The following is a 26402-nucleotide window of genomic DNA, read 5'->3' on the forward strand; positions in this document are numbered from 1 at the left end:
TGAAACCAAACCAGTGGTTCAAAGCAATAGTGGTTAAAACTGCTGACACCTTAGTAAATCAAGGTGTTGGCATCGGACTCTACCAGGAGTCATCCTATCCCCGCATTCTTCACTGCCACACAGTCACAGAGGGGAAAAAAATCTAACTTATTTAAGCATTCCCTGGATGAAACATTAAGAATTATATTAGAATTACATTAAGAATTGCCTGGAAGAAACATTAAAAATTATGAAATCTTGAGGCTGAGTGTGTCTTTGTAGTATTCTGAATGACCAAAAGAGAAGTATGCATAAGCCTTGCCACTGTCAAGTTAAGGTTGTTTTTCCCTCTAACAAGGCATTAAACATGAAGATAGTTGGGAAGTTCCTGGAGGAACATTACATCCCCCCCACCCCCCATTTCAAGTATCTGTCAATGGGGCTGTAGATTATAAGGACCTTTAATTGAATCTACATTCCCATCTGGAAGCTTGGCCATTGATAGAAATGCTTTGTTCTTGTAAATTGCTAAGACATTTGTAAAACTGAGGGAGAATCGTGTCTTGCAGGATTGTGATCTCCATAAGTTAACTATTTGTTTTTCCTTTAGGGCAGCCGGGAGTGGAGCTCCTGTTTGTCCTCAGTTTGCCTTCTGTTCCCTCATCATTTTCATACAAGAATATCTGCAAATACTTGAAAACACTATTAACATTCTCTTCCCGTTTTCAACTACATACCTGTGTAATGCTAGATTTTTTTCATATACTTCAACAACAACAACAAAACAGATTGAATGAAGAAGCAGAGATGAAAAACCAGCCACCTTCTATTAAGCCAGATATTAAAGATAATGCCATATTTCTCATTTTTTTTTCTATTGGAGAATATAACTATTTTTAAATAAAACTTCTGTGATTTATGTTAACATGTAATGAGTTTAATACTGCTATTTTTAGTGGATTAAATATTTTGAATGGTTTTCAGTTTAATTCTTAGTGTGATAAATATCAGTAGATATAGGCTGTATAGAAACAAAGATTCTTTGAGTGTCTCAGTAATTTGAAGAACGTAAAGGGACCCCAAGAGCTCAGAGTTTGAGAACCACCAATATAATCTAAGATCTAGGATATGGACTTGGTAAAGCTAGCATAGCAGATTTAGCTATATGACTCTATTATTTTAAAAAAATCCACAAATTTATCCATTTTTAAATAGTGTATGAGTGGATGTGATGCTAATTGGCAGTACTTGATTTTCTAAAAATGGTCAATAAAATTTTATAGAAAACGGCTGCCTTTGCATTGCTACTCCTCATCCAAAAGACCAGCAACCACCTGACCAAACATCACAGCCTGGCAGGCCTCAACCCTGGCTGGACTGGCCTCATCCTCAGGCATGACTGGGAGCCGTCTGCATCTATATTTATAAGGGACCCACATGCTGCATCCCCACTGGCCTGCCTGAGCCTCTCCCTCCAGCCTGAAGGTAAATTTCCAACTACCTTCCAGCCTTCTCTCAACCCATAGACCAAGTGGAAACAATAACCGAAAAAGGGGGGGGGGGGAAGAGCAAAAAATAAAACAAGAAAACCACACACGCACAAAAAGAAACTTGTCATTGTACAAAGACAGTCTGCTTTCAAGTTTGTTTTAATTAAAATACATTATACATTTTCATGGTTCATAGCTACTTCTTTTTATATGTGTTACAAAAGAAGAATTTCCACAAAAAGCTGTATCAACACTGAAGAACTACTGTACCTGGTCTCTGGAGGTCTAAAATGTGTTTTGCAGAGTTTTGCTGATGGTGAGATTGTTTCACAGTGATTTCAAGAGTCAATCAAGCTCCCCATACAAATAAGAGACTTGAATTCAATGCCTGATTCTGGTCAGCGTTAGTTTACAACCAGCCTCCTTCCTCAAATGCTATGACATGAAGGCAGATAGAGCATGTTTCAACCCACCCCTCAGAAAGTGTTGGTTCCAGTCCTACAGCCAGATAACTTGCAATGAAAGGGACATATTTTCATAATTCCAGAAAGTCTGAGTTACTCAAACCAATAGCTTTATGCCACGTCAAGTCATGACGTGGGTTCATGCAAGAGAGAAATAGTAATTGTCCTTTTTTGATAGGAGCACTTTCTTTGCTCAGGTCTTCTTGACTAAACATGAGATTTACTTTGTAAGTCTGCTTAAAATTCAAGTTCATAAATATTCCCTCAGGACCACAATTCTTTCAAAACAGCCATTGTACACACTAATTTAAATTGCATGCTAAGTAAGGTTGGGAGTAACCTTAGGCAAGAGTGACTTCAGAGAGTTGCTACAAGATGCTTTTCTCTTAGATACCAGTCTTGGAGGCAATCCAGTTGCGGTAGGCAGTCACTCGCATATAGACACCTGGCTTATTGACTTCACCACATTCTTCTCCCCAGCTCACGATTCCAACAAGGTACCAAATATTTCGAGAATTGGGATGAACTAGTGGTCCTCCAGAGTCACCCTAAATAAAACAAAGAACAGTGATCATTATGAGAATTAACTTCCAGATACTTTACTAAGTTATAAACCCAGATGAAATTTGTGATTCATGTTTCATACAGACCGTAGGAAAATGTATGGTGTAAATCCCTGCATCACCCTTTACCCCATCTGTGGCTGGAGTATATTCTCTGGGGCTCTTTGGTGTTAACTTGAATCTTGAAGGCATGAACTGATAAGTTATAAGGTCTAATTCTATAAGAAAGCCTTTGGGAGACAAATATTATAGATGTACTTGGAGAACGGGGCTTTTTATCTGAGAAAAGTAGCCAAAACCCTGGCCATGGAGAGGCCAAGAAGGTAAGAGATATGGGCTGGAAGTAGTTGAAAATTCTCGGAGACTAATCCTTTGCTGAAATATGGTTAAGATTATGGACTGTGATGTTAGAAGACCTTGTGTGCCAGCTTTTCCACTCACTTGCTATGTGCTCTTGTGCAGATCTGTTTACCTTCTTGTGACTCAGCTTTCTCATTTGTAAAATGGTAATGGTAGTATCTACATCACAAGGTTGTGATGAGGATTAAATGAAGTGTTTGTAGAAGACTCAGTCCATGCTTGGTCAGAGTAATTCCAACTTAAGTATTTGTTAAACACTAACAAACATACATTGCATGTAGTGGAAAATTACTTTAGCACCAAAACTAGAGGGGGTTTAATAGAATTGTCAAAGGACAAATTAACGGAAGCATACAATTGTCTCCATGTTGATAATTTTCATAAAATAACAGCAATTATTTATACACTCTATGGTCAGTATGACTAGTGTCCAGACTTACCTGGCAGGCATCTATATTTCCTTCCAAGTACCCAGCACATAGCATTGTGTCAGATACCAAACCATCATATCCTTCCCTAGAATTACAAGTGTTTGTGTCAATGATCTTCACAGGTGCCTTCTGAAGTACCTCTGGGTATTTACCTAAAGGGAGTAAACATCACCAGTAAAAGAGCTGCTCTGAAACAGAGCAGAGTGGAAAGCTTGTTACGTCCTCTGTGCATAAAACCTACATTTGACTCTTGCCTATTCTTAAGTTTAAAAAGCCCACTCAGTTCCCTCATCCAAATCAATGAAATAGAAACTTTCAAAGAATAGTTTGAAGTCTTTTAAATGCTGTCTTTCCATGTCCTTTTCTCTCGTCTTGTATGTCTAAACCAGAACTTTCTCAGTTAGTTACTCCAGGTTGGGGAGTTTCTACAACCAATTGGTCTCCACAGATTTTTCCAAACCAAGGCAATTTGAGAAGCCATAACTCATAAGCATTATTTCCTGAGACATGGCCTGGGAGAACTTGGAATCCTGAAGTAATTGATGCCTTTCACTCTGTACCTTGGTCACCCTTTTTCTTGATGCTTTTGTATTCAAACACTATGGTAAGCCTTCACTGAACTTACCATTATATGAAAGTGCTCCCCATCCTGTAACAACAACTCCTTCACCTGGTGGAAAAACCTGTGTGGCTTCAGGAAGGCAAACTCGATGTACATCGTTCTGAAACAAGACTTTTGTAGTGAGCTGTATAACTGCAATATCATCATGATGTTCACCTTGGATGTAGTCTTCATGAACAATAATTTGTTGAACATAACGTTGCATATAGGGGGGATTTACTCTGGTGCCAAAGCTGACAGTATAGTTTTTTGGATTGTTTGTCCTAAAGAAAGAAAAATTGTGTATTTTGTATTTATCTCAAAATAATAACATAAACAATGAATTTTAGAACACTAAAAAAAATTAAATTTAATTTAAAAAAGATAGAAATAAAGCCTGCATCAACTGTATTCTTTTCATTACGTTAATATTTCTTTGCTGTATAGCTCGTTAACAGTGATAGTCTAATTTTAAAAATTCATTTAAAAATCTTGTTTGAGTCCCTATACCATATGCTATGTAAAGTAATGGGACTATAGAAATAAAAATTAATAGTCATACCTTCAAGAAATGGGCATAAAATGAAAGATGGGCATAAACACAGACATTTATAATTGCTTAGTACTTTGTATCTAATTAGCGGGACAACAAAACAGGTGGACTTAAATCTGCATGCTCTTAGGGAAAAGTAGCATTTTGGGTAAGACTATAGAGCTGAGTCACAGTTGCCTAAAAGATCAGGAGAAGGGGATAGGCATGTGCAGAAGGGGAGGAAGGTATGACATAAGATGATGTGTTTTAGTAACGATGAGTCGTTAGGGATGTCTAGAGTATAAAGTGATGAGAGATAAGAATCATATGAGAAAAAAAATGTAGTATCAAGAATGAATGATTCGGGCGCCTGGGTGGCTCAGTGGGTTAAGCTGCTGCCTTCGGCTCAGGTCGTGATCTCAGGATCCTGGGATCGAGTCCCGCATTGGGCTCTCTGCTCAGCAGGGAACCTGCATCCCTCTCTCTCTCTCTCTCTGCCTGCCTCTCTGTCTACTTGTGATCTCTCTCTCTGTCAAATAAATAAATAAAATCTTAAAAAAAAAAATGAATGACTCTTTGCATTTTTATAGGCAATGCAGAAAAATCTTAGATTGGCTTCCTATATAAACTGTCTTCCAAGCCAGGACACTTGAAATGAGAGTGCTACTCATAATGAAGCTGGGAAAACAGGTAAGAACCTCAACTGTTCCAGGGTCTTTGGTCTCCCTATCCTCGGGCAACATGAAGAACTTACTTTTGAAAGCAGTGAGCTGCAGTCACCAAGTATCTTTCACTGATCAAAGATGCCCCACAGTGGTGTTGGCCATTTTTTTTGAGAGTTGCTTGCCATGGCCATTCTCCTCTCTCAGCATTGGAACCTCCCCTGATTCTGTCATACGTAGCTGACATCCTTGCTCGTGTCCCACAGCCTGTCAGAGTCAGTTTTGTTCCATTGAGAGTAGGAAGATAATGTTTATTTGATTATAAAGCAGAGAGTAAACTGAATTATTCTTGTATGGTTCTATCTGACAATATCTTGCACTGAAGAGGATAGGTTATAATTTGCACAAGAATCACTAGCAGCCCTTGGATCACCTCTATACCCAGCATAGGATCTCCAAGATTCTTCAGCACTTGGAGAATATGAAAGCTGTGGAAGGCAGATAAAGTCACAGTTAAGTCCATGGGCTCTGCCACCCTGATCTGAATTCTGACCATATCATTCACAAGCTGGATGACCTTGGTCAGATTGTTTCACTTCTTTGTGCTTCAGTTTCCCCATCCTCAAATGGGATGATAATAATAATATCTACCTTTGGGATCGATGTGAGGATTAAATGATTTGTATGTAAAGCACCTGATTAGAATTGTGCCTAGTTAACAGTAACAAGTCTTGACTATTATGTCTTAGATCATCTCACACATTTAATTAAGAAAAGTATCTGAACTTACGGTTGTTGATAATCTTTTCCGCATCAACCTTACTGATTTCTGAAATAAAACAAAAGCTCATGGTAAATATAATACCCAACATCAATCCATTGACCCTAGGGCCAATGAAGATGCTTAGTTCAGCAGAGCAGGAGGGGTCCAGAAAATAATTTTGAATCTCAGGATAAAATGTCAGTAGAAAAGAGAGAGTATGGGTTTATTTGAATTGTTCTTCTACTTTATGTGAATGTATGATATGGAAATACCACCTTCATAGTTCCACATGAGAGACTTCTCTTTTATTTAATTGGAACTGTATTCTTTATCAAGTAAGGTGGAAAATTTCTGGTAACTTTTCTCGGTGGAACAGGAAGACCGGCAAGTGAATCTGATTCCTGTCAGTGCACAAAAATAATTTTTAAAAGTGACCTGTCTTATAATGGCAGATTGTATGCTATTTTTGAATGTTATAGGAGATCATGAAAAAATACACAAGACACACCATTACTTTTAAGGACTGTTCAGAGCTTTACTATCTGCTTTATAATGAGAAGCAGTTTTCCTCCCAGAACTGCTTTAAGTTATGCTATTATTATGATTTGAATATTATGTTCTCAATAATAAAGAACACAAATTATTGCTCTGATATAAAATAATGACATAGTTATTGAAAAAATTGAGTAACAGCTTTGTGCATGGTACTTGTGATGTATGTTAGAAATAAAAAGATGAGAGTAACACTGCTCCTATTTAATTCATAAGCTTACCCATGAGCCTAAGAGAATTAGGATCTGTAGTCAGAGAGCCTGAATGGTTCCTCAGCATCTGATGTAAGATGCTTTCAATTCTTCTTCTTGTGTTTTCCTTCATTGATCTGGAAGCCTTGAATACTAGCCATATATGTGCAGTGACACTGTTGTTATGAGGACTAGAAACAAGATAAATATGTTTCAACAAGATAAACATATCTCATATATTGTTTAAAAATAGCATTTCCTTCCTCATTCCCTGTTGTTTATATTTTTATTTCTTCTGCTTTTTTATGGGTTTGTGTAGTAACTTCACTTTTGGTTAAACACAGGATCATCCATCTGCCTACACTTATTTGGTGACAGTAAGCATGCAGCTCTAGTATTCATCTTAGAGGACAAGTAGTTCTATAAATCTGAAAAATAGGAAAGGCTTGAGCATAGGGTAGAAGTACCACAGAAGAGGGATTGAGCCCTGAATCAGGCTTTGTGCTTAGTGCAGAGTCTGCTTGAGACTCTCCCTCCCTCTCGTCTGCACCTTCCACTCATGATCGCTCTCTCTCTCTCTCTCTCTCACTCTCACTCCCTTTCTCTAAAATAAATAAATAAATCTTTTTTTTTTTTTTTTTTTTTTTTAAAGAAGTACCACATAAGAACTGGGCTCACTTATTCATGTATTCACCAAACATTTACTGAGCAACTTGCTATAGCCAAGTGACTGGAATAGGTACTAGTAGATCTTGCAAGGGTGATTAACACATGGTTCCTATCCTCCAGGAATTTCCAGATTTGTAGGAGATAAGACATGTATACAAATTACTACAATAAATTAGGCAGAAGCAATGATATTTATTTTATCTTATCTGCAATAGAAGGGTAACTCATTTTTTGCTTAAAGAATCAGAGAAATTTTCATGGAAGAGGTGACATTTACACTGGACCTTAAATTATTGTTTCACTATTTTGTTATCAAACAGAAAATTTCATCAGGCAGAGAAGAGGAAGAGTACTACTCCCGACTAACTGGAGAGCAGTAATTAATTAGCATCTACTGGGCATCTGCTATATTTTCACATTTATTATCACACTTAAACTTCATAACAACCTTGCAACATAGGTGTCATTATCTTCATTTTATAGATAGGGAAAAATGGAAGCTCTGAGCGGCTACCTAATATGCTTAAGATTATGCAGCTACTGAATCAAACCAGATTCAGTACAATTGACTCTGTAACCCAGGATTTTTAAACTGTACTGTCTCTTTATGCCCAGTCACAGAGACAACAATGTCTAGGAGATTGGGCTCAGATGGAAGAGGACATTTAAGGCTAGTCAAGTGGTAGCAGTAAAGAGAAGTTGTTGAATAAAACCATGCTTGAGGAAGATGAACCTGACTCTGGTGTTCAAGCAAGATTGGTTTGGAATTCAGAAAGGGGTGAGCAACTTCAGAGGTTGGCCAGCAGACATGTAGGAATTGTAAGCAGATTTTTCTTTTTAAGGATTTTATTTATTTATTTTACAGACAAAGATCACAAGTAGGCAGAGAGGCAGGCAGAGAGAGAGAGAGAGAGAGGAGGAAGCAGGCTCCCTGCCGAGCAGAGAGCCCGACGTGGGGCTTGATCCCAGGACTCTCAGATCATGACCTGAGCCGAAGGCAGAGGCTTTAACCCACTGAGCCACCCAAGCACCCCTGTAATTAGCTTTGAGTGTCTGAAGTGGCACTATTATGCTTTGACTCTGACGGATGACTAATGTTTTGGCATATAAATCAGTAACTTGTGCTAAGAAGCACTCAGTACAGGTTTGATTATCATAGGAGGGTGTACCAAAGTGAAAACCTCTGTCCTACAGCCTCTCCATCACTTCCTTTGGGCTGTCCTTCCCATAGATACCTAAAGTTACATGCATGGGAAGAAAAGCAGAAGCTCTCCAGTGGTCGCAATGATCTCTGAAAGATACCTGGGCCCTTCCACTTTAGCCTTCCATCTCTTTCCAATACTAAAATCAACCCTCCAGGTTAACTCTAACTGAGATCTTGATGTGTTCTGCAAGTCCAGAAGTCCCATGAGTTCCAGGAGCAGAGGAAGAAGGCAGGCATATAGTCTGGTGCCACTGATGAAGGTAAAAGCAAAAATTGCCTTCATTGGAAATATGTTTATTTGCAAATATTCCCATACATTTCTTCTTTGATCCCGAGTCTAGTTTTATGAGAGGCAGTGACTGTGCTATTCCATGGATCGATGAGGAGAATCAAAGTGATATAGTAACTCACCCAAGGCTCTGGGGCTGCTATGTTACAAAGGCGGGGCTCAGGTTGACTAATTCCTGTTTTTGGGCTCCTCTGCTATCTCATGTACTCTAAACCCCCATAAAGGGGGTTTTATGTATAGATTAGAAGGACCTCCTTGTCATCAAATCTTGGTGTAGATATGCTCTTTTCTACCCTGTAAGAATTCTAGGGTAGTTCCACAAGGTATTTAGCTGACTTGCAAGTGAAAAGACATGAGAAAACAGGGTCTGTATTTACACTACTGCTAAAATGTTAGACTATCAAACATTGGTCAAAGGGATCATCTGCTATTTGCTGGACATAAAAACTGAAGAAACTTGAGTTATGAGGGGTTTAATAAATAATAAGTTCTCAATAGATCTAATGAATAGAGAGCCCAATCTTTGTTTTTTTTTTTTAATTAAGATTTTATTTATTTATTTGAGAGTTGGAGAGAGAACACAAGTAAGCAGAGCAGCAGGCAGAGGAGCAGGCAGAAGGAGAAGGAGAAGCAGGCTTCCCATCAAGCAGGGAGCCTAATGTGGGGCTCAATCCCAGGAGTCTGGGATCATGACCTGAGCTGAAGGCAGCCGCTTAACCAACTGAGGCACCCAGGGGCCCCCCTTTGCTTTGGTTTTATATTGAACAATTATTCTGACATTTAGCTTAGGGTGATAGTGTTTATTAGTAATTTATTGACTAATGACTATTATATTTCAAAATTCTTCTTACAGAGGTACTTGAAATACATGTCTACAAATGGGTTGATCTCTTTTCTAACTGCTATTATTAGTTACTTACACCAGTGTGATGACTTGAGAATTGATATATTGTCTGTAAATACTAGAACTTTGAAATGCATCAACCATCTGTTAAAGAGAACATAGAGCCAAACATCAAATTCCAATAATATATTTATATTTTAGAGAACTAACAATGAAATAAATATAGGAAAAAACTAATTTACCTTAGTCTCAAGAATTTTGCTAAGATAGTTATTTTCCAGTGAAGTTTCTCTTTGATAATTTCTGTTATATGGAATATCCAAAACTGTAAATCTACCTTGGTAGTAGTAGGTTGTATTTTCTGTAAGTTAAAGTGATCCAAGAATTATTTAAGTGAAATGGATTTTGAATGCAAATATAGATTACCTAGTAATACCAACTAGTAAATATTGTGCTTATATTTGACATTGATATAGCCCATGAATCCTTCTGTCACAGTCGATTAGATATCCTGAGCATTGTGAAAAGTGTTTATTGGACCCGTAATGCAGCAGATATAGATATAGACAAAGGTAAGAAAAAAGAGTAGTATCTTAATTGAGACAGATAGGACTATATAAAAAAGTGAGATTTATGTCCCATAACCATCAGACTATGAATAAAAATAGTTATCATTTATTATGTACCATGGGAAGATACTTTATAAAACATATATGAGGTATACATTTTTTTTTTTCAGGAGAAATGTGGTCTCAGAGATATCCAGTAACTTATCTAGTATATAGCTACTAAGAGACAAGGATCAAATTTGATTTGACTACAGAGTCCACACCTAACCAATTATATTTCCTTCCCAAATTTTCATAGACACTAAGCCATTTGGTATATGATACGTCTTGCCCCTAATATGTGATAGATATTAAGCTGTTAGATAGCACCTAGCATATAGTAAGCACTAAATCAATATTAATACTATTTTGCAATATGATCGTTGCTTCTGAAGACTGTGATGAAAGAGACAGGCTCAATATGGATACAATCATTACATGAGGCAATAATAAGGATATAATTTTAAATGAGAATGTTAATTGTTTCTCTACAGTTTCTATCTGAATGCAGAGAATTAAAGCACCTTAATTAAAATAAAATATGACTTACTATTATAAATGTGGTGAAAATATTTCATATTGAGAAAGGTAATAGAAAAGGAAGTCAGAAAGTTCTAAAGAAAATGCTGGAAATGTTTTGTTTATGAACAATAATTTGTGAACCAACATTGTTAATTGTAGTTAGTCTGTCTGGGGGTCATGGATCTTTTACTATAGAGACCAAACTTTGCAATGGTAGGTTATTTGACTTTACCATAAGTAGTTAAAAAAAAAAAATACATCTTGAAACTATTCAGCTTTCTTTTTAATTCAGAGTTCACAGTGCACCCTTTAGTTCTTTATTTAGATTCCTTTATCTTAATATTTTAATTATAAAGTCATATAATACCATCTTGGTAGATTAATTTTCCTAACTATCAATTATCTATCTGTACATTCATGTCTGTATATTGTATACATTCTTTTACTTGTGTATATTCAAAAGATGTCTGCAATACAGTGCTTGGTAAATGCATGTTTCTGGGATCTTGGGTCATTGATGGCCATTTTAAAGGAAGATAGATAATTTACTGTTTGCAATTATCTTGTGTTTGGTAGAAATGGAAATAAAGTTTACAACAAACTGAAATAAATAAAAATGTATTCTTTACCAACCTACTGCCAGAAAATGAACCAGGAGACCAATAGTTATTCCCAGGATTGCCAACACTCCAAACACAATGAGGGCAATCATCCATACTGGCAAAGATGGACGGGAAGCTGTGACTGGTCTGCAAGTAAAGGATAAAAATATAAAAGGTATATCAGAGATTCGGAAATAAAGCACAATCATTCCAAATCTTTATTTCTTTCCTCTTGCTCACTCCCAGAAGCTCAGTTTAGACATCATAGTAGCAAAAGGTATATGAAGAAAATAAAGAAAATGAAGAAAGGAAGAAAACAAAGGAAAGAAAGGAAGGAAGGAGGAGGAGGAAGAGAAAGAAGGAAAGAAGTTTAAAATCAAACCTCTCTGGATTTATGCTATGAAATTATTTTTCAGGAGTATGATGTGTCTAGTTCCCTCCCACCAGAGACAGGGTTAGTATCAATAAATGAAGAACTTGCCAAGTTAGGGAGGAAGGAGGGAGGAAAACAGAAATGTCTTAGAAGTTCTTTATGCCAAAGCCTATCATAATTTTTGAAGTATGATCATGATTCTATTTTATTTGCTATGCCCTTATGTACACAGAACACACACAAATATGAATTACTATATTGGGTGAGAGCAGTGTCCATTTTTTTTTTACTAGCTTATTTATGGCTGTAGTTCAAAGAGATATTTTGTAGAAAAGCATGCTGTGTTCAACCTATAGTAAGTATTCTTACCATGTTTCATTTAGACAACAAATAAAAAGTATTGCTTAAATTGAAGTAGGGATTTGGGGTAAATTTCCAGATGAAGAGGCATGAGAAGATAGTCTAGGAAGAGGAAACAACAAGCAGTGCCTAAAGAGTGACCAGCAATTCAGTTTTATTGCAGCAACCTATGTGTCATGGATTGGCCAAAGATGAAACTGGACAGTATAATGGCTAATTTTAAGTGTCAACTTTGGCTAGGCTATATTGCCAAGTTGTTTAGTCAAACACAAGTCTACATATTGCTGTGAAGTATTCTGTAGCTATAATCAACATTTATAATCAGTTGACTTTAAGATATAAGTGGGTGGGCTTCAACCAATCATTTGAAGGACTTAAGAGCTAAAACTCAGCTTTTCATGAGAAGAAAAAAAATTCTGCCTTGGAAGTAGAAATCCTGCCTGAGTTTCCAGCTTTATCAACCATGAAATTGTGTGAAGCAATTCTGTTAAATAAAATCTATCTTAGATACATAGATCCCATGGTTTTATATCTATATATATATTTATATGCCTAGCTAGCTAGCTATCCATTGAGAGAGAAAAGGAGAGAAATAGAGAGGGGAGGATTAAGAGGAAATAGAGAGAGAAAGAGGTATCCTATTGTTTCTGTTTCCCTGGAAAATCCTCTTCCTCTGTTGTGACACAAAGGTGTTTATATTTTGTCTTAAATATTGAGGCTCCTCCAAGTGTGACTGGAGGACAGCCTTTATCAAAATCACCTGGAAGTGCTTACTAAATATGCAGAAAATTGTATCCTACCTCAGATCCAGTTAATTCAAACTCCTGAAAGGGTCTGTGAATTTGCAGCTTAACACTTAGTGATGAAGATTTTTGCTAAACTATAGGCTATCTTCACAACAAAATTGGAAAACTTTAATCCAGCCAGGCCTATCACCAGAGCATTCAGATTAGAAGTGGCATTGAAGGGGTGCCTGGGTGGCTCAGTCAGTGAACCATCTGCCTTCAGGTCATGATCCCAGGGTCCTGGGATGGAGCCCTGCTTTGGGCTCCCTGCTCTGCAGTGGGAGTCTGCTTCTGCTTCTCCCTCTTCCTCTGTCCCTCCCCACTGCTCATGCTTGCATGCTCTCCCTCTGTCTCTCTAGTGTGTTCGCTCTCAAATAAAAAAAATGAAATCTGGGGCACCTGGGTGGCTCAGTGGGTTAAAGTCTCTGCCTTCGGCTCAGATCATGATCCCAGGGTCCTGGGGTCAAGCTCCGCATTGGGCTCTCTGCTTAGCAGGGAGCCTGTTTCCTCTCTCTCTCTGCCTGCCTCTCTGCCTACTTGTGATCTCTCTCTGTCAAATCAGTAAATAAAATCTTAAAAAAATGAAATCTTAGAAAAAAGAAAGAACGGGCATTGGAGAGGAATCTATTTGATGTATTGGATCTCAGATAAAAATAAATTGGATTGATGCATTCAGGAGAACAAGTTTTGTATCTGATTTTTTTTTAAAAAATACATCCCCTGTTGATTTTTTTTCCTCTCTCTTTGAAAACTATTTCATACTTCTTTTTTCCTCAAACCTCCAGTACCTTTTATCCCATCCTCAATCTGAGCTGACCTGGTCCACTGAGAAAATTAAAGGTGTCAGAGGAGAATATTTACAACTCCATCATCACGTTTGTAAACTTCTCATCTGTACCCCACACTCTGCTTTTTCCTCACATTTCTGTAGGTAAACTGTACCCCCGTCTTAAGGCAACCTCTCCGTCATCTCATCTCATTCTCCAACCTGCTTCTAATCTATATTCCAGCCATTTCATACTACTCAGACTTCCATGGACAACCAAACTCCTTCATACCTCCATGTCCTTACACATACTCTGATTCTTCTGCCTAAAGTGTCCACCTCAAGTCTACCCAGTGAGCTCCCACTCAGACTTTATCGCTAAACTCTGTCATCTTCTCCTTATTGAGGTCTCCCATGGCTCACCCTAATACGATCTACACTGAGAGTATTTTGTATTTTTACGTGGCAATCTTTTCACCTCTAATGGAGGTCATGCTATGTCTGGCCCAAGTCATTAATTATTGTTGATGTTGTAACTGTTTTATACCTAGGCCATATTGTGGGGTCTAATACATCATAGATAGTGTTTGTTGAAGCAGAGAATAAATGAAGCCAAGGGCTATTGAGGACAACTAGGTTATGAAGGATGTATAGATCAGAGGGATACAAATTATGGAAAGCCTTCAGTGCTAATCAAAAGAGTTTTTGACTTTATCTGGTGGAAATGATTGACATGAGTATATGCAGTGCTTAGGGAGATGAATCTGCAGTCTGCATAGTGATGGTTTAAAGAAGGGAGAAAAATAAAAGAGGAGGACCAATGAGCACAGAGGCAAATATAATCAATGGGAATGGAGTGATGGCATCCTGGATTGTGGTAGTAAGGAAAGAAACTAAGTGATGAATTTGAGAACATTTACAGTAGAATATTTGTCAGAATGTGGTAATTAATTAGCTGTCATGGTAAAGGATAGGGATATGTCAAAGATGACATAAGATTTCATCTTGAGAAGTACAAAAAAGTCAAATGAAGTGTAGGAGAGGTAACTCGGGGAAAAAATGTTAAATATTTTATATCTGAAATTTAAGAGACCTTTAAATTTCCATTACACAAATGGAGAGGTCAGACTGGTAGTTAACTGAGCGAGGCACCATAGTTGGGGTTAACTTAAGAGTCACCCCAAAATAGGGAACAAAGCTGTGAAACTGGATTAGTAAATTCAGTGCTTGTTATATAAAATAGAGTACAAAATTGACATTTCTCTTCCTGAGGCAAACGTTTGTTTCCATTCTAACTACAACTAATTTATCTCCATTTTTTCATGCCTTACCTGATTTTCACAGTCTCATTGTTTGACATCACTCAAAAGACTTTAAATTTTCAACATATGTTTCTTAAGTATAAAAATTTAAGACGTCCACCTTTCAGGGATGGGTAAGCACTTACTTCATCTTCTAGGCATTCAGCTCCACCAAGACGACTTTGCTGTCCACTTGGTTCTCTAATCTTTGCTCCACACCCTTTCCTTACTTTTCTGCTCCCATAAATTGGCATTGATTAATTTCTTTTCTTAAAAGTCTCTTACCTGGGGACATACTGATATATTTCTTGTTTTGTCTAGTTTTGTTTTTAAATTTTTAGATCAGGACAGGACTTCATATAGATTTGGGCAAAGTTTTTTCTTTTATCTTTACAATTTGTTTTAGGGCTGGTATTCTTAGAAGAACAGAAATAAATCTAAATCTATTAACATGTGATCAAGTAAGATAAGATAGAATTCATCCAGACACTATGGCTTGAAAGAAGACTGAAATAGCTTCCTAATTTTCATTGTCTTTCATCAAAAATGCTGTAGAATTTTATAGTTACATTCCCTATCCTCTTTTTCCATTTTGATTATTGCTTGTCAGCAGCTCAGATGTTTCTCTCAGATGCAGCTACCATTAACTGATAACCTAAAGATCTTACACACCATTACGCAGATTAAATATCTGCTTAAAAATGACAGACTTCCCACAGAGAAAAATCACTCAACTATTTACCAATATTTCTGGTACTCCATACTATAAATTCTTTTGAGAAACCACACAAGGGAGATTACTAGAAGAGGATATAGAAAATAATAACAAAAAACAACAACAAACTCCTGTCCATGAAATCTTAATGTCACCTTGGCAAGGATCTAAAACACCACTTTCTCCTGAGAATTTTTCCATTTTGCCTTAGAGAACTACTCTAAGAAAACAATTGAAATTGATAAAATATGGCATTGAAGTCTTTACTTCTACTTCTAGTGTACCTTTTCTTCTCTTGTCCATTCATTATTTAGCCACTCATATGCAACCACAAGATTGCCCAAGGTCTCCTCAAAAGCACCTGCAGAAACAACTATGTTTCCAAATACCCCCAAGCTCTTCCAGGCAAAATAATGCCTCAGACTGTGGGAAGTTAACCACTAAATTATGGTTGAACCTTTCCTAGGTAACTAGAGTACTTGGAAACAATGGATTAATCCTTTGAAATCTTTCAGGTGAAGACTTTACCCAAGTGTTAAAATGTCGAAGGAGAAGAAGATGCCCTATTTAAAAACAACAACAAAAAAGCACATCCATCCAACATAAAAATGATGTCTATCTTATAAGCAAAACAACAAAATAATCATCTGTTTACTTTCCACTTATTGAATGTGTATGATCACCCTTTCCTTTACTGATAGATCAGAAATGCAGCTAATAAGAAAACATCGGAATTAAAAATAATATAACATATCTAATAAAGAATTTGCACAACAGTAAATTATTTACTTTAGTTTAAAAAATGTCCTTAGTAGGGGCACCTGGGTGGCTCAGTGGGTTAAGCCGCTGCCTTCGGCTCAGGTCATGATCTCAGGGTCCTGGGATCGAGTCCCGCATCGGGCTCTCTGCTCAGCAGGGAGCCTGCTTCCCTCTCTCTCTCTCTCTGCCTGCCTCTCCGTCTACTTGTGATCTCTCTCTGTCAAATAAATAAATAAAATCTAAAAAAAAAAAATGTCCTTAGTATATTCCATCACAGAGAGTATGCTCTTTCTAATCACATTTTTACATGAATAGTGATATTGTAAATTATATGTGTGTGTGTATGTCGTAAAGGGCTAATAAATTGACTAAAGAAGCAAATTTTTAGAGAAATATTTGTATGAAGCCTGCATTTATATTTTACAGTTATCTGAACATTAAATATTTCATAACTAGGTTCACTTTATTTTGTATATTTTGATGAAAATGCTTGTAGGTTGAAACTGTTTTTTTTAAATGGCATTAGAGGTGCCTGGGTGGCTCAGTGAGTTAAGCCTTTGGCTCAGATCATGATCCCAAGGTCCTGGGATGGGGCCCCGCACCAGGCTCCCTGCTCAGTGAGGAGTCTGCTTCTCCCTCGCTCGCTGCTCCAACCCCTCCTCGTGCTTCTCTCTCTCTGTCTCAAATAAATAAATAAAACCTTTAAAAATATAAGTAAATAAAATGGCATTAATAATCACTGATCACTTAACGTAATAATTATCTAGTTAGATACTTTAAAAATAAATAGCACATGTCCATACATGATTTTCTTCTAGTTCATGAACAATTTACAGATAAAAATGCATGGTTTATAAATTATTCTATAAGGAACGCCTATGAAGCAATGGTACTGTGAGATTCAAGACAGTATTTATGAAAGCAGTTTAGAAAGTACAAGATATTAAACAAATACAAAGGAGTCTTCATCATTATCACCACCAATAACAATTTAACATTTAACAATTTAACATTTGATTTATGAGAGAATTTTTCCCTCTGCTTCCTCCTTTGTATTTTACACCAATCACACAGTCATTTCTCATTCACAGGATGTTAAGCTGCTTGTCACCCTTCTGAAGCATTCTCCAAAGCATGACATAAAACTACAGAACCAGACTCAAAAGCATATGTGTTACAGGGGCGTCTCCATGCAGAAAATCCAAAATGCTGTAGAAAAAATTACAAATCCCCCTCTGAACTCAGTTACTTTACTGCAGCCCTTGGGTGGGAGTCATACTGGGGAAACAGTTAATTCTAATTATGTCTAATTAGAATTTTGGGCAAGGTAATGTCCACTTACCTATACATAAGGTGCTGATATAATTTAGGCTGTTGGTGTTAGTAAGATAAAGGAAACTTCTGCACTTCTTTTGTCCTGGTCAGTGGCTCTCAGGTAAATGTGCTAACCACAATGATACTTGGGATTTTAAGGGTTGGGTGCAATAGCATCAAGCAATTAAAAGGAAACTCGTTTAACAAGTGTTGATGACATCTATGGAACTGTGGTTTAAAGGAAGAAATGAAAATTCCCTTTGAGTTGAATATTTAGAAAAAGAATAGACACAACTTGGATTGGTTGCCTGAGAGGTCCACCCAGGAAATACCACCGCAGATTGGTGAATCAGTGCTCTGACTCAGATCCCATCCAGCCCTTTCATGGAGAAGAACTCCTCCTCAATGAAACCAGCTGAATCCACCAGAGCAGTCTCTGACAAATGACTTAAATATACATTATTTTTTTAGTATGAAAATTCTGCTAAGCATTACTCATTTGAAATGTGCTTAGTCTAAAAATTCTCACTGGGACTATATACATAGTATTGTAAAAAGATGGATTTACACTATATGTAATTAACTGATTTTAAATGAAAAAAAATGAAGTGTTAAACTATGTTAATATATTACCTACTTAAAAATACATTTGCATTTTTTAAAAAAATAGATATGTCATCATGATCAAAAAAAAAAAAAAAAAGAAATGGATTTATAGGTGGAGATAGGTTTTAGTGTAAGAAATACCAGTTCTCTTTTGCTAATTGTTCATGGGAAATGGTACTAATTAATCTAGTCAAGAGTTGTTTTACTTGGACACCTGTGTGGCTCAGTCAGTTAAGCCGCTGCCTTTGGCTCAGGTCATGATCCCAGGGTCCTGGGATTGAGTCCCACATGGGTGTGGCGGGTGGGGGCGGGGGGGGGGGGGGGTCCTTGCTCAGCAGGGAGCCTGCTTCTCTCTCTGCCTCTGCCTGCCTCTCTACCTGCTTGTGCTTGCTTGCTCTCTCTCTCTCTGACAAATAAATAAACACAATCTTTAAAAAAAAAAAGTCTTTTAAAAAAAGGAGTTGTTTTACGAAATGAATATGAATTAAGTTTTTAGGTGACATCAAATTCTTATAAAAACAAAAAATCAGGAGGTCGCTAAGATATTTTGGATACAAATATCTGGATCTTTAGCACCATCTTTCTTATTTTTAACTATCTATTCATTCCATTCATTCATTTAATAAATATTTGTGGTAAACTTCCTGAGATTTACATTATTGTTCCTAGTAGTGGAAATACAACAAGGAACATAATAAAGTCCCTGCCTTCACGGTGTTTATACTTTAAAGAGAAAAACAGGCAAACACTCAAGAAAATAGTAAATGCATAATTTAATATATGAGACATGTCGTAAAGAAAATGAAGCAGAGTAATCGGGTAGAGATTGGCGAGTGTGTGAGAGGGTAGAGAGTGGCTTTCTTCAGGGTGGTCATGAAAGGCCTCTCAGAGGAGGAGGCTGTTGAACAGAGAAATGGATTATAATATTAATTAGCATGACTCATCTTTCTAAAATAGATATTCATGACATTTCTCTATTTAAAATCTTCAAAACTTTCAACTGCTTTCAGAATAAAATATAAAGTTCTCTGGTTGATATTCAAGGCTCTTCAGGATGTCATCTCTTTTTATTTATGTTGTTCCATGGTAGTTTGGTGAAACAAAGGGCATAAAATAATCTGAACTTCAGCTTTCTTACAGGTAAAAATGCAAGCTAAAGATGTCCTACTTGTTAGGTGCTATATCATCTGAGGCCACGTATAACAAGTGCTCAGCACAATATCCAGGACATTGTATTATCTTAACGATGACTTTGTCTAAAGTATGATTTTAGTTGAGCCATTTCTCACGGTTCCATTCCTTAAATGGCAAAAGCTTTCCTACATTCATGCTTTTATTCATGCTATTTAATACTCTCAGAATTTGGGGCGCCTGGGTGGCTCAGTGGGTTAATCCTCTGCCTTCAGCTCAGGTCATGATCCCAGGGTCCTGGGATGGAGCCCCACATCGGGCTCTCTGCTCGGCAGGGAGCCTGCCTCCACTGCCTGCCTCTCTGCCTACTTGTGATCTCTCTGTCAAATAAATAAATAAAATCTTTAAAAAAAAAAAAAAAGCAAAGTGGAGTAACATTCACTTTAAAAAAAAAATACTCTCAGAATTTGTCATTTCTACCCATTCAATGTTTATTCATGCTTCATGGTCCAAATTAATTGCCACTTTCTTTATGAAGCTTTCCCTGTAAAGCATTCTCTTTGGTCTCTTTTTTCTGGTTTCTAATATTTACTGTCATTAGTATTTTTATAAATTATAAAATTAGTAATTTTAGATTTAATTATCTGCTATGTTGTATTGATTTCTATTTAAATATATCCTGCGGATGGTAAGATTTGGTAACATATGGGCTCCCATATGTTCATGGTAGGAGTTAGAATCAAGGCAGAAACTTTAGAGGGAGCATCTGTTTAATTTTACAGCTATATCCCCTGTAATTAACAGCTTCATTTCTAGGTAGCCATCTAGATTTCTATCCTGGCATAGGTAACTAAACAGGAATATATGAAGATGTTTATTACAAAATTTGCAATAGCAAAAAAAAAAAGGAAACAAATTATTAATTGGTAGAGGAATGGTTAAATAAACTATGGCATATTAATATTCTGAAATGTTATTCAGTTGTTAAATGAGGTTATAGTAAATATATAGTAAATATGGTGGATTGACTTAATCATGCTTCATTCTAGGTCCCTTTTTCTGCTGCAGAGATTGGAAAACTAAAAATGACATCTTCCAGGCTCCTTTGCAGTTATAATTCTGGCTGCAGTTTAAGTTCTGTCAGCTAGATGCACTCTGGGAAATAGTATTTAGGTTCCTTAAGACGTTAAAAACAGAGCCACCCTATGACCCAGCAATTGCACTACTGGATATTTACCCCAAAGATACTGATTTAGTGATAAGAAGGGACACCTGCACCCTGATTTCATAGCAGCAATGTAAAGAGCCTTCAGCAGATGAATGGATGAAGAAAATGTGGTTTATATATACAGTGGAATATTACTCAGCCATCGAAAAAGATGAATATCTACCATTTTACATTAACATGGAAGGAACTGGAAGGTACTGTGCTAGGTGAAATAAGGTAATCAGAGAAAGACAATTATATGGTTTCAGTCATATATGGAACATAAGGAATAGTTCAGACAACAGGGGAAGGAGGGGAAAATGGTAGGGGAAGAAATCAGAGAGGGAGACAAACTGTATGAGACTCTTGACTCTGGGAAACAGATGGTTGCTGGAAGGGAGGTGGGCGGGGCAGATGGGATAACTGGGTGATGGGCATTAAGGAGGGCACATGATGTGATGAGCACTGGGTGTTATACACAACTAGTGAATCATTGAACATTATACCAAAAACTAATGATGTAAAAGAAAAAAAAAAAAAGAAACAGAAGAGAGAAGCATGTCAGATGCCTTCTAAGGCAGAAATGAGGCCACTTGTGGATTTATGCTGGTTAAAGTTCATGGATATATGATATTTCCTCTAGCAGAATTTCACTGTCCATTCTTCAGATTTTGGGGAGCTAAGAAACAATTTTAGAGTAGACAGAGACCCGACCAGCTGTGGGTGTCAGGAGGCTACAGTGATGTTATCAATGCTTGTGCTCTTTTCTTTTCCTTCCTTCCTTCGCTCCTTCTTTCCTTCCTTCTTTCCTTCTTTCTTTCCTCCTTTCCTACTGCCTGCCTGCCTTTTTTTCTATATTAATGAGTTTAATTAGTTGGTATAAGAAAACACACATGTATCTGCTATCTCTGTTAAGAAATGGAAATTTGTCTGTCACGCTAAAAGCTCCCCCAATACCCTATCACAGCCTTAATCTCCCACCTTCCTCGAAAAGTAACCTCTGCTCTGAATTTTTTCTTTCTTTTTTTTTTAGTTGAAATATAATTAAAATACAGTGTTATATTAATTTCAGGTGTACAATATAGTGATTAAACAATTCTACACATTACTCAGTACTCATCATGATAAGTGTACTCTTGATCCCCTTTACCTATTTCACCTTTTTCCCACCTATCTCCCCTCTTGCAATCACTAGGTTGTTCTCTGAATTTGAGTCCTTTTTTGTTTATTTTGTTTCTTAAATTCCGCATATGAGTGGAATTGTGTGGTATTTCTCTTTCTCTGACTAACTTATCTCACTTAGTGTAATACCCTCTAGCTCTGTCAATGTTGTTGCAAATGGCAAGATATCATTCTTTTGGGGGGCTGAGTAATTTTCCATTTTTTAAAATTGTATCTTCTTCCTTTTCCATTCATCTAAGGAAGGAAACTTGGGTTTCTTCCATATCTTGGTTATCATAAATAATGCTGCAATAAACACAGGGTTTCATACATCTTTTTGAATTAGTGTTTTTGTATTCTTTGGGGAAATATCCAGTAGTGGTATTATTGGATCATATGATAGTTCTATTTTTAAGTTTTTTAGAAACTTCCATACTGTTTTCCACAATAGGTGCACCAATTTGCATTCCCACCAGCAATGCATGAAAGCTCCTTTTTCTCCACATCCTCACCAACACTTTCTTTCTTATTTCTTATGTTTTTGATTCTAGCCATTCTGACAGGTGTAAGGTAATATTTCATTGTGGTTTTTATTTACATTTCCCTAGCGATTAGTAAGTTGAACATCTTTTCATGTGTCTGTTGGCCATCTGTCTGTCCTCCTCGGAAAAATGTCTATTCAGATTCCTTGCCCATTTTTAAATTGGATCTTTGTTTTTTTGGTGTTAGTTTATATAAGTTATTTGTGTATTTTGGATATTAATCCCTTACCAACTGTATTATTTGCAAATATCTTCTCCCATTCAGTAGGTTGCCTTTTGGTTTTGTTGATGGTTTCCTTTGTTATGCAGAAGACCCTAAAAAGCCAAATCAATCTTGAGAAAAAAGAATGGGACGGAAGTTATCACAATTCCAGATTTCAAGATAAACTACAAATCTGTGGCAACCAAGACATTATGGTACTGGCACAAAAGTAGACACATAGTTCAATGGAACAGAATAGAGAGCCCAGAAATAAAGCCATGATTATATGGTCAATTAATCTACAACAAAGGAGGCAAAAATATACAATGGGAAAATGACAGTCCCGTCAACAAATGGTGCTGGGAAATTTGAATGGCTACAATGCAAAAGAAAGAATGAAACTGGACCACTTTCTTACACCATAAACAAAATTAACTCAAAATGGATATTAACTTAAATGTGAGACCAGAAACCTAAAACTCCTAGAAGAAACAGGCAGTAATTTTTTTTGACATGAGCTATAGAAATACTTTTCTAGATATGTCCCTTCAGGCAAGGAACAAAAAATCAAAATTAAACTGAGACCACAACAAAATAAAAAGCTTTTGCTGTGAAGGATACCATCAACAAAACAGAAAGTTGCTGGTGCTTTCTGATCTCTGGATCTTATCTATTAAATTCAGAAATGCCTGTTACAGTCCCTTCCTCTGGCATCAGTTCTTTAGTATTCTGTGAATTATCCTTGAGGCTTAGCCTAGAGTCTGGATCCTCAGTTGTTCTGACAATTTTTGAAGTTTGCAGTTTTCTGCTTCAAACTTCTGTTTAACAAGCCTTTCCTAATCTGAGCTCTGATATAATTGTAGATCAATATAGAAAGACTTCAAGAAATATTGAGTGAAGGGGTGTCTGGGTGGCTCAGATGGTAAAGCATCTGCCTTTGGCTCAAGTCATGATCTCCAGGTCCTGGGATGGAGCTCCACATCAGGCTCCCAGCTCAGTGGGGAGTTGGCTTCTCCCTCTGCCTCTCCCCCTGCTCATGCTTTCTCTGTGTATCTTTCTATCTCAAATGAATAAATAAAATCTTAAAAAAATATATTGAGTGAAAATATGAAATTCAGAAGGATAATTCAATTATGATATGATAATTCATTAGTACTTAAAAGAAATAGTAACTAATACTTCACATTTTAACTGGATTTTAATAGATGTCCTTAAATCCATGTGTTTATTTATGAAATGTTAAATAAATATATGAAAAGATCTGGAAGAATTCACAATTCAGTGACTACTCCTGAGGAGAAGGATACAGACCAGAATTTAAAATAGCGATTAAAGCAATTTTAGCTTGATCAATAATGGGTTTATTTTTTTCACAAAGATAATGTGTTAATACATTGGTTATGTAATTAATTTTTAAAAAATGTACTTGTTGAAGTGAAATCAGTTTGTCCTCAATATGATCTGAGAGAGGAAAAGGTAGAATTAGCAATAAAATACAACTTCTCAGGTAGTCAGGGCCAAGTAAATATTGGCTAAAAATAAATTATATTTTTTGGCTTTATAGGACTTTCCAGGATAAGATGATAGCTTGATGATAATAAGCTCCAAATCCACGAGAACACAGGAGATAAAAAATCTCACGAAGGTGTGAGCTTTTTTTAATTTATTTTTTATTTTCATTTTTTTAAAGATACTTTTTATTTATTTGACACAGAGAGAGAGAGAGGTCACAAGTAGACAGAGAGGTAGGCAGAGAGAGAGGAGGAAGCAGACTCCCTGCTGAGCAGAGAGCCCGGTGCGGGGCTCGATCCCAGGACCCTGGGATCATGACCTGAGCCGAAGGCAGAGACTTAACCCACTGAGCCACCCAGGAGCCCCTGTGAGCTATTTTTTAAAGAATGGAAGGAGTTTACCGGGGGTGGGGGTAGGGGGTCAGAGAAAGACATTCCAGGCAAAGAGTACATCATTTGGAAAGGTCCAGGATAGCATGTTTCAGAAATATCAGGTAATGGTGTGATTGGAGAACAAATGAAATTTAAGGGCACAATGGGAAATAAAAAAGATGTCTCTAACAGCCAGATCCCAATAGTGCATTTCAGCATCATTCCTTTTGACATAATGATTACCTCCATTGAACCAACCATAGGTCTAGGAACATAGAGATGGAAAAAAAGGCCTTTGAGAAGTTCATGGTCTAGTAGGATATTCAGATGCACATACAGAAGTTTTACAACTTGTGGAATGTGTTATGACCAGGTGTATGCCTGGGTCAATCTGGAGCACCAGTGTGGGGATGTCAGGAATACCTTCTCGTGGGAGGTAACACCTGAGCTCTGTCTTGACTAAGGAATAGGAAGAGCGAATCAAGCTTTTTAGGGTTTTGCAAGTTATAATAAAGAGTTAGGTTTTATTCTCTGAGGGTGTTGAGACCAGGATGGAGTAAGATGTTAAGCAGGAGAGAGAGGAGCTCCTAGACTAATTCTCCCTGATTACTAAAACTTTGTCCCTGCTCTGATGGTGGCTTGGTTTGATTCCTCCTGATTCTCTTTCAACAAATGACATGGGAGGAAAATGTGGGCACAATCTCTCATTACCCTGGCTAGTAATTCCTGCCTTGCTGAATCACTTTTTTGGAGATACATGTGACTTAAAAAGCAATAACATAGGCTTATAAAACCAGAGACGGCTATTTAATTGAATTCTTACATAATATGTACTCCCATGTTTAGTGAAAATAAAGTTTTTTTATACACCATGAGTGTCAACTATGACAAATTTTAAATGAAGACAGTTAAATTTTTTGAAGAAACAACATATGAAAACATGACAGGATTATTTTCTTTTCATAATTAAGTATAATAACTGTAGAGAACACAACATATTATAATAATATATAATTGTCTTTTCTGGAATCCTTTAATTATTTACTATAAATGGCAAATCTGAAATGTCCTTTAAATATCACTATGAAATGTTTCAAAAATAGCTTCTTTTGAAGCTTTCTCTTTCATTAAAATTATAAAAAAATGAAAACCAGTATCAAACCTTATTATTATTATCAAACCAATATCAAACCTCAGTCATGAGCAGGCATTACTTAAGACACTCAACAAAACATCTGACACAATGACCAAAAAACTAAGTTGTAATGTCAAGGAAGAGAAATTGTACTTCAGTTGCACTATCTGATGACAATTTCTTTTAAAAGCATAAATGAAGAATAGTTACATTCAGTGGTGTGCTAGTAAGTATTTAACAATCAAGTCTCAGGGCCAGGGGTTTGGAGCTCACATGTAGTATTGGCCAGTTTCTATGGTGTAAATAACAACACCATGGCCAATTCAGAACTACCCACATTACATCACCAAACATTAATTTGGGAAGGAGTGAGAAGTAGTACTCTAATATATTTATTTTTACCACACAGATACAATAGAGTTAATAACTTCAGGACCCAAAGTACTAGTAAAATGTAAAGTAACTAGGACATGATGAGTTTTGGGTATTTAGTACTCTTAGTTTTCAACTGTGGTGTGTTTCACAAATGACTAACATAGTTCCTGAAAATTTAACATTAAACTTGTACATCGGTGCAAGCTAGTTTCAGCTCACTACTGCTGCACTTCTAAAAATTGAAATTTGCAAAGATTTCACAAGTTTGGATATTTAAAAGGACTCATAAGATTCCATGGGGAAAATACCCACATAAAGTTTGCATAATGTACTCCATAGGGAATACTTACATAACATAAGCAAAGGATACTGTATAGAAATAGCTCAGGCTAGCAGGGGAGACCAAGAAATACTCAGGTGCAAGCTCCACTGTCCTTGTTCACATATATAGATATTTTGTC

At 36.7% G+C, this 26402-nt stretch overlaps 1 protein-coding gene across 1 annotated transcript; it reads right to left on the bottom strand.

The window, feature by feature from the left end:
* Nucleotides 1–1691: 1691 nt before the first annotated feature.
* On the bottom strand, nucleotides 1692–17914 carry LOC125094385 (transmembrane protease serine 11B-like protein). The gene is made up of 10 exons (XM_047719971.1): nucleotides 17728–17914; nucleotides 11358–11473; nucleotides 9837–9955; nucleotides 9671–9738; nucleotides 6619–6779; nucleotides 5873–5911; nucleotides 5175–5349; nucleotides 3913–4172; nucleotides 3297–3439; nucleotides 1692–2481 (listed from the first exon to the last, which is right to left on the bottom strand). The coding sequence occupies exons 1-10, from the start codon at nucleotides 17733–17735 to the stop codon at nucleotides 2320–2322; spliced, it is 1251 nt and encodes a 416-aa protein (XP_047575927.1). The 5' UTR covers nucleotides 17736–17914; the 3' UTR covers nucleotides 1692–2319.
* Nucleotides 17915–26402: the final 8488 nt, after the last annotated feature.

This window comes from Lutra lutra, chromosome 2 (assembly GCF_902655055.1).
Source record: "Lutra lutra chromosome 2, mLutLut1.2, whole genome shotgun sequence".
Taxonomy (NCBI): domain Eukaryota; kingdom Metazoa; phylum Chordata; class Mammalia; order Carnivora; family Mustelidae; genus Lutra; species Lutra lutra.

What these genes read in the sequence shown, in the direction of transcription:
- LOC125094385 (XM_047719971.1), bottom strand. An exon ending in GGTTCATTTTCTGGCAGTAG is followed by an intron (nt 9,956 to 11,357) that starts GTTGGTAAAGAA and finishes TTTAACTTACAG; the next exon opens with AAAATACAACCTACTACTAC. An exon ending in TCTCAAGTCATCACACTGGT is followed by an intron (nt 6,780 to 9,670) that starts GTAAGTAACTAA and finishes TCTTGTTTCTAG; the next exon opens with TCCTCATAACAACAGTGTCA.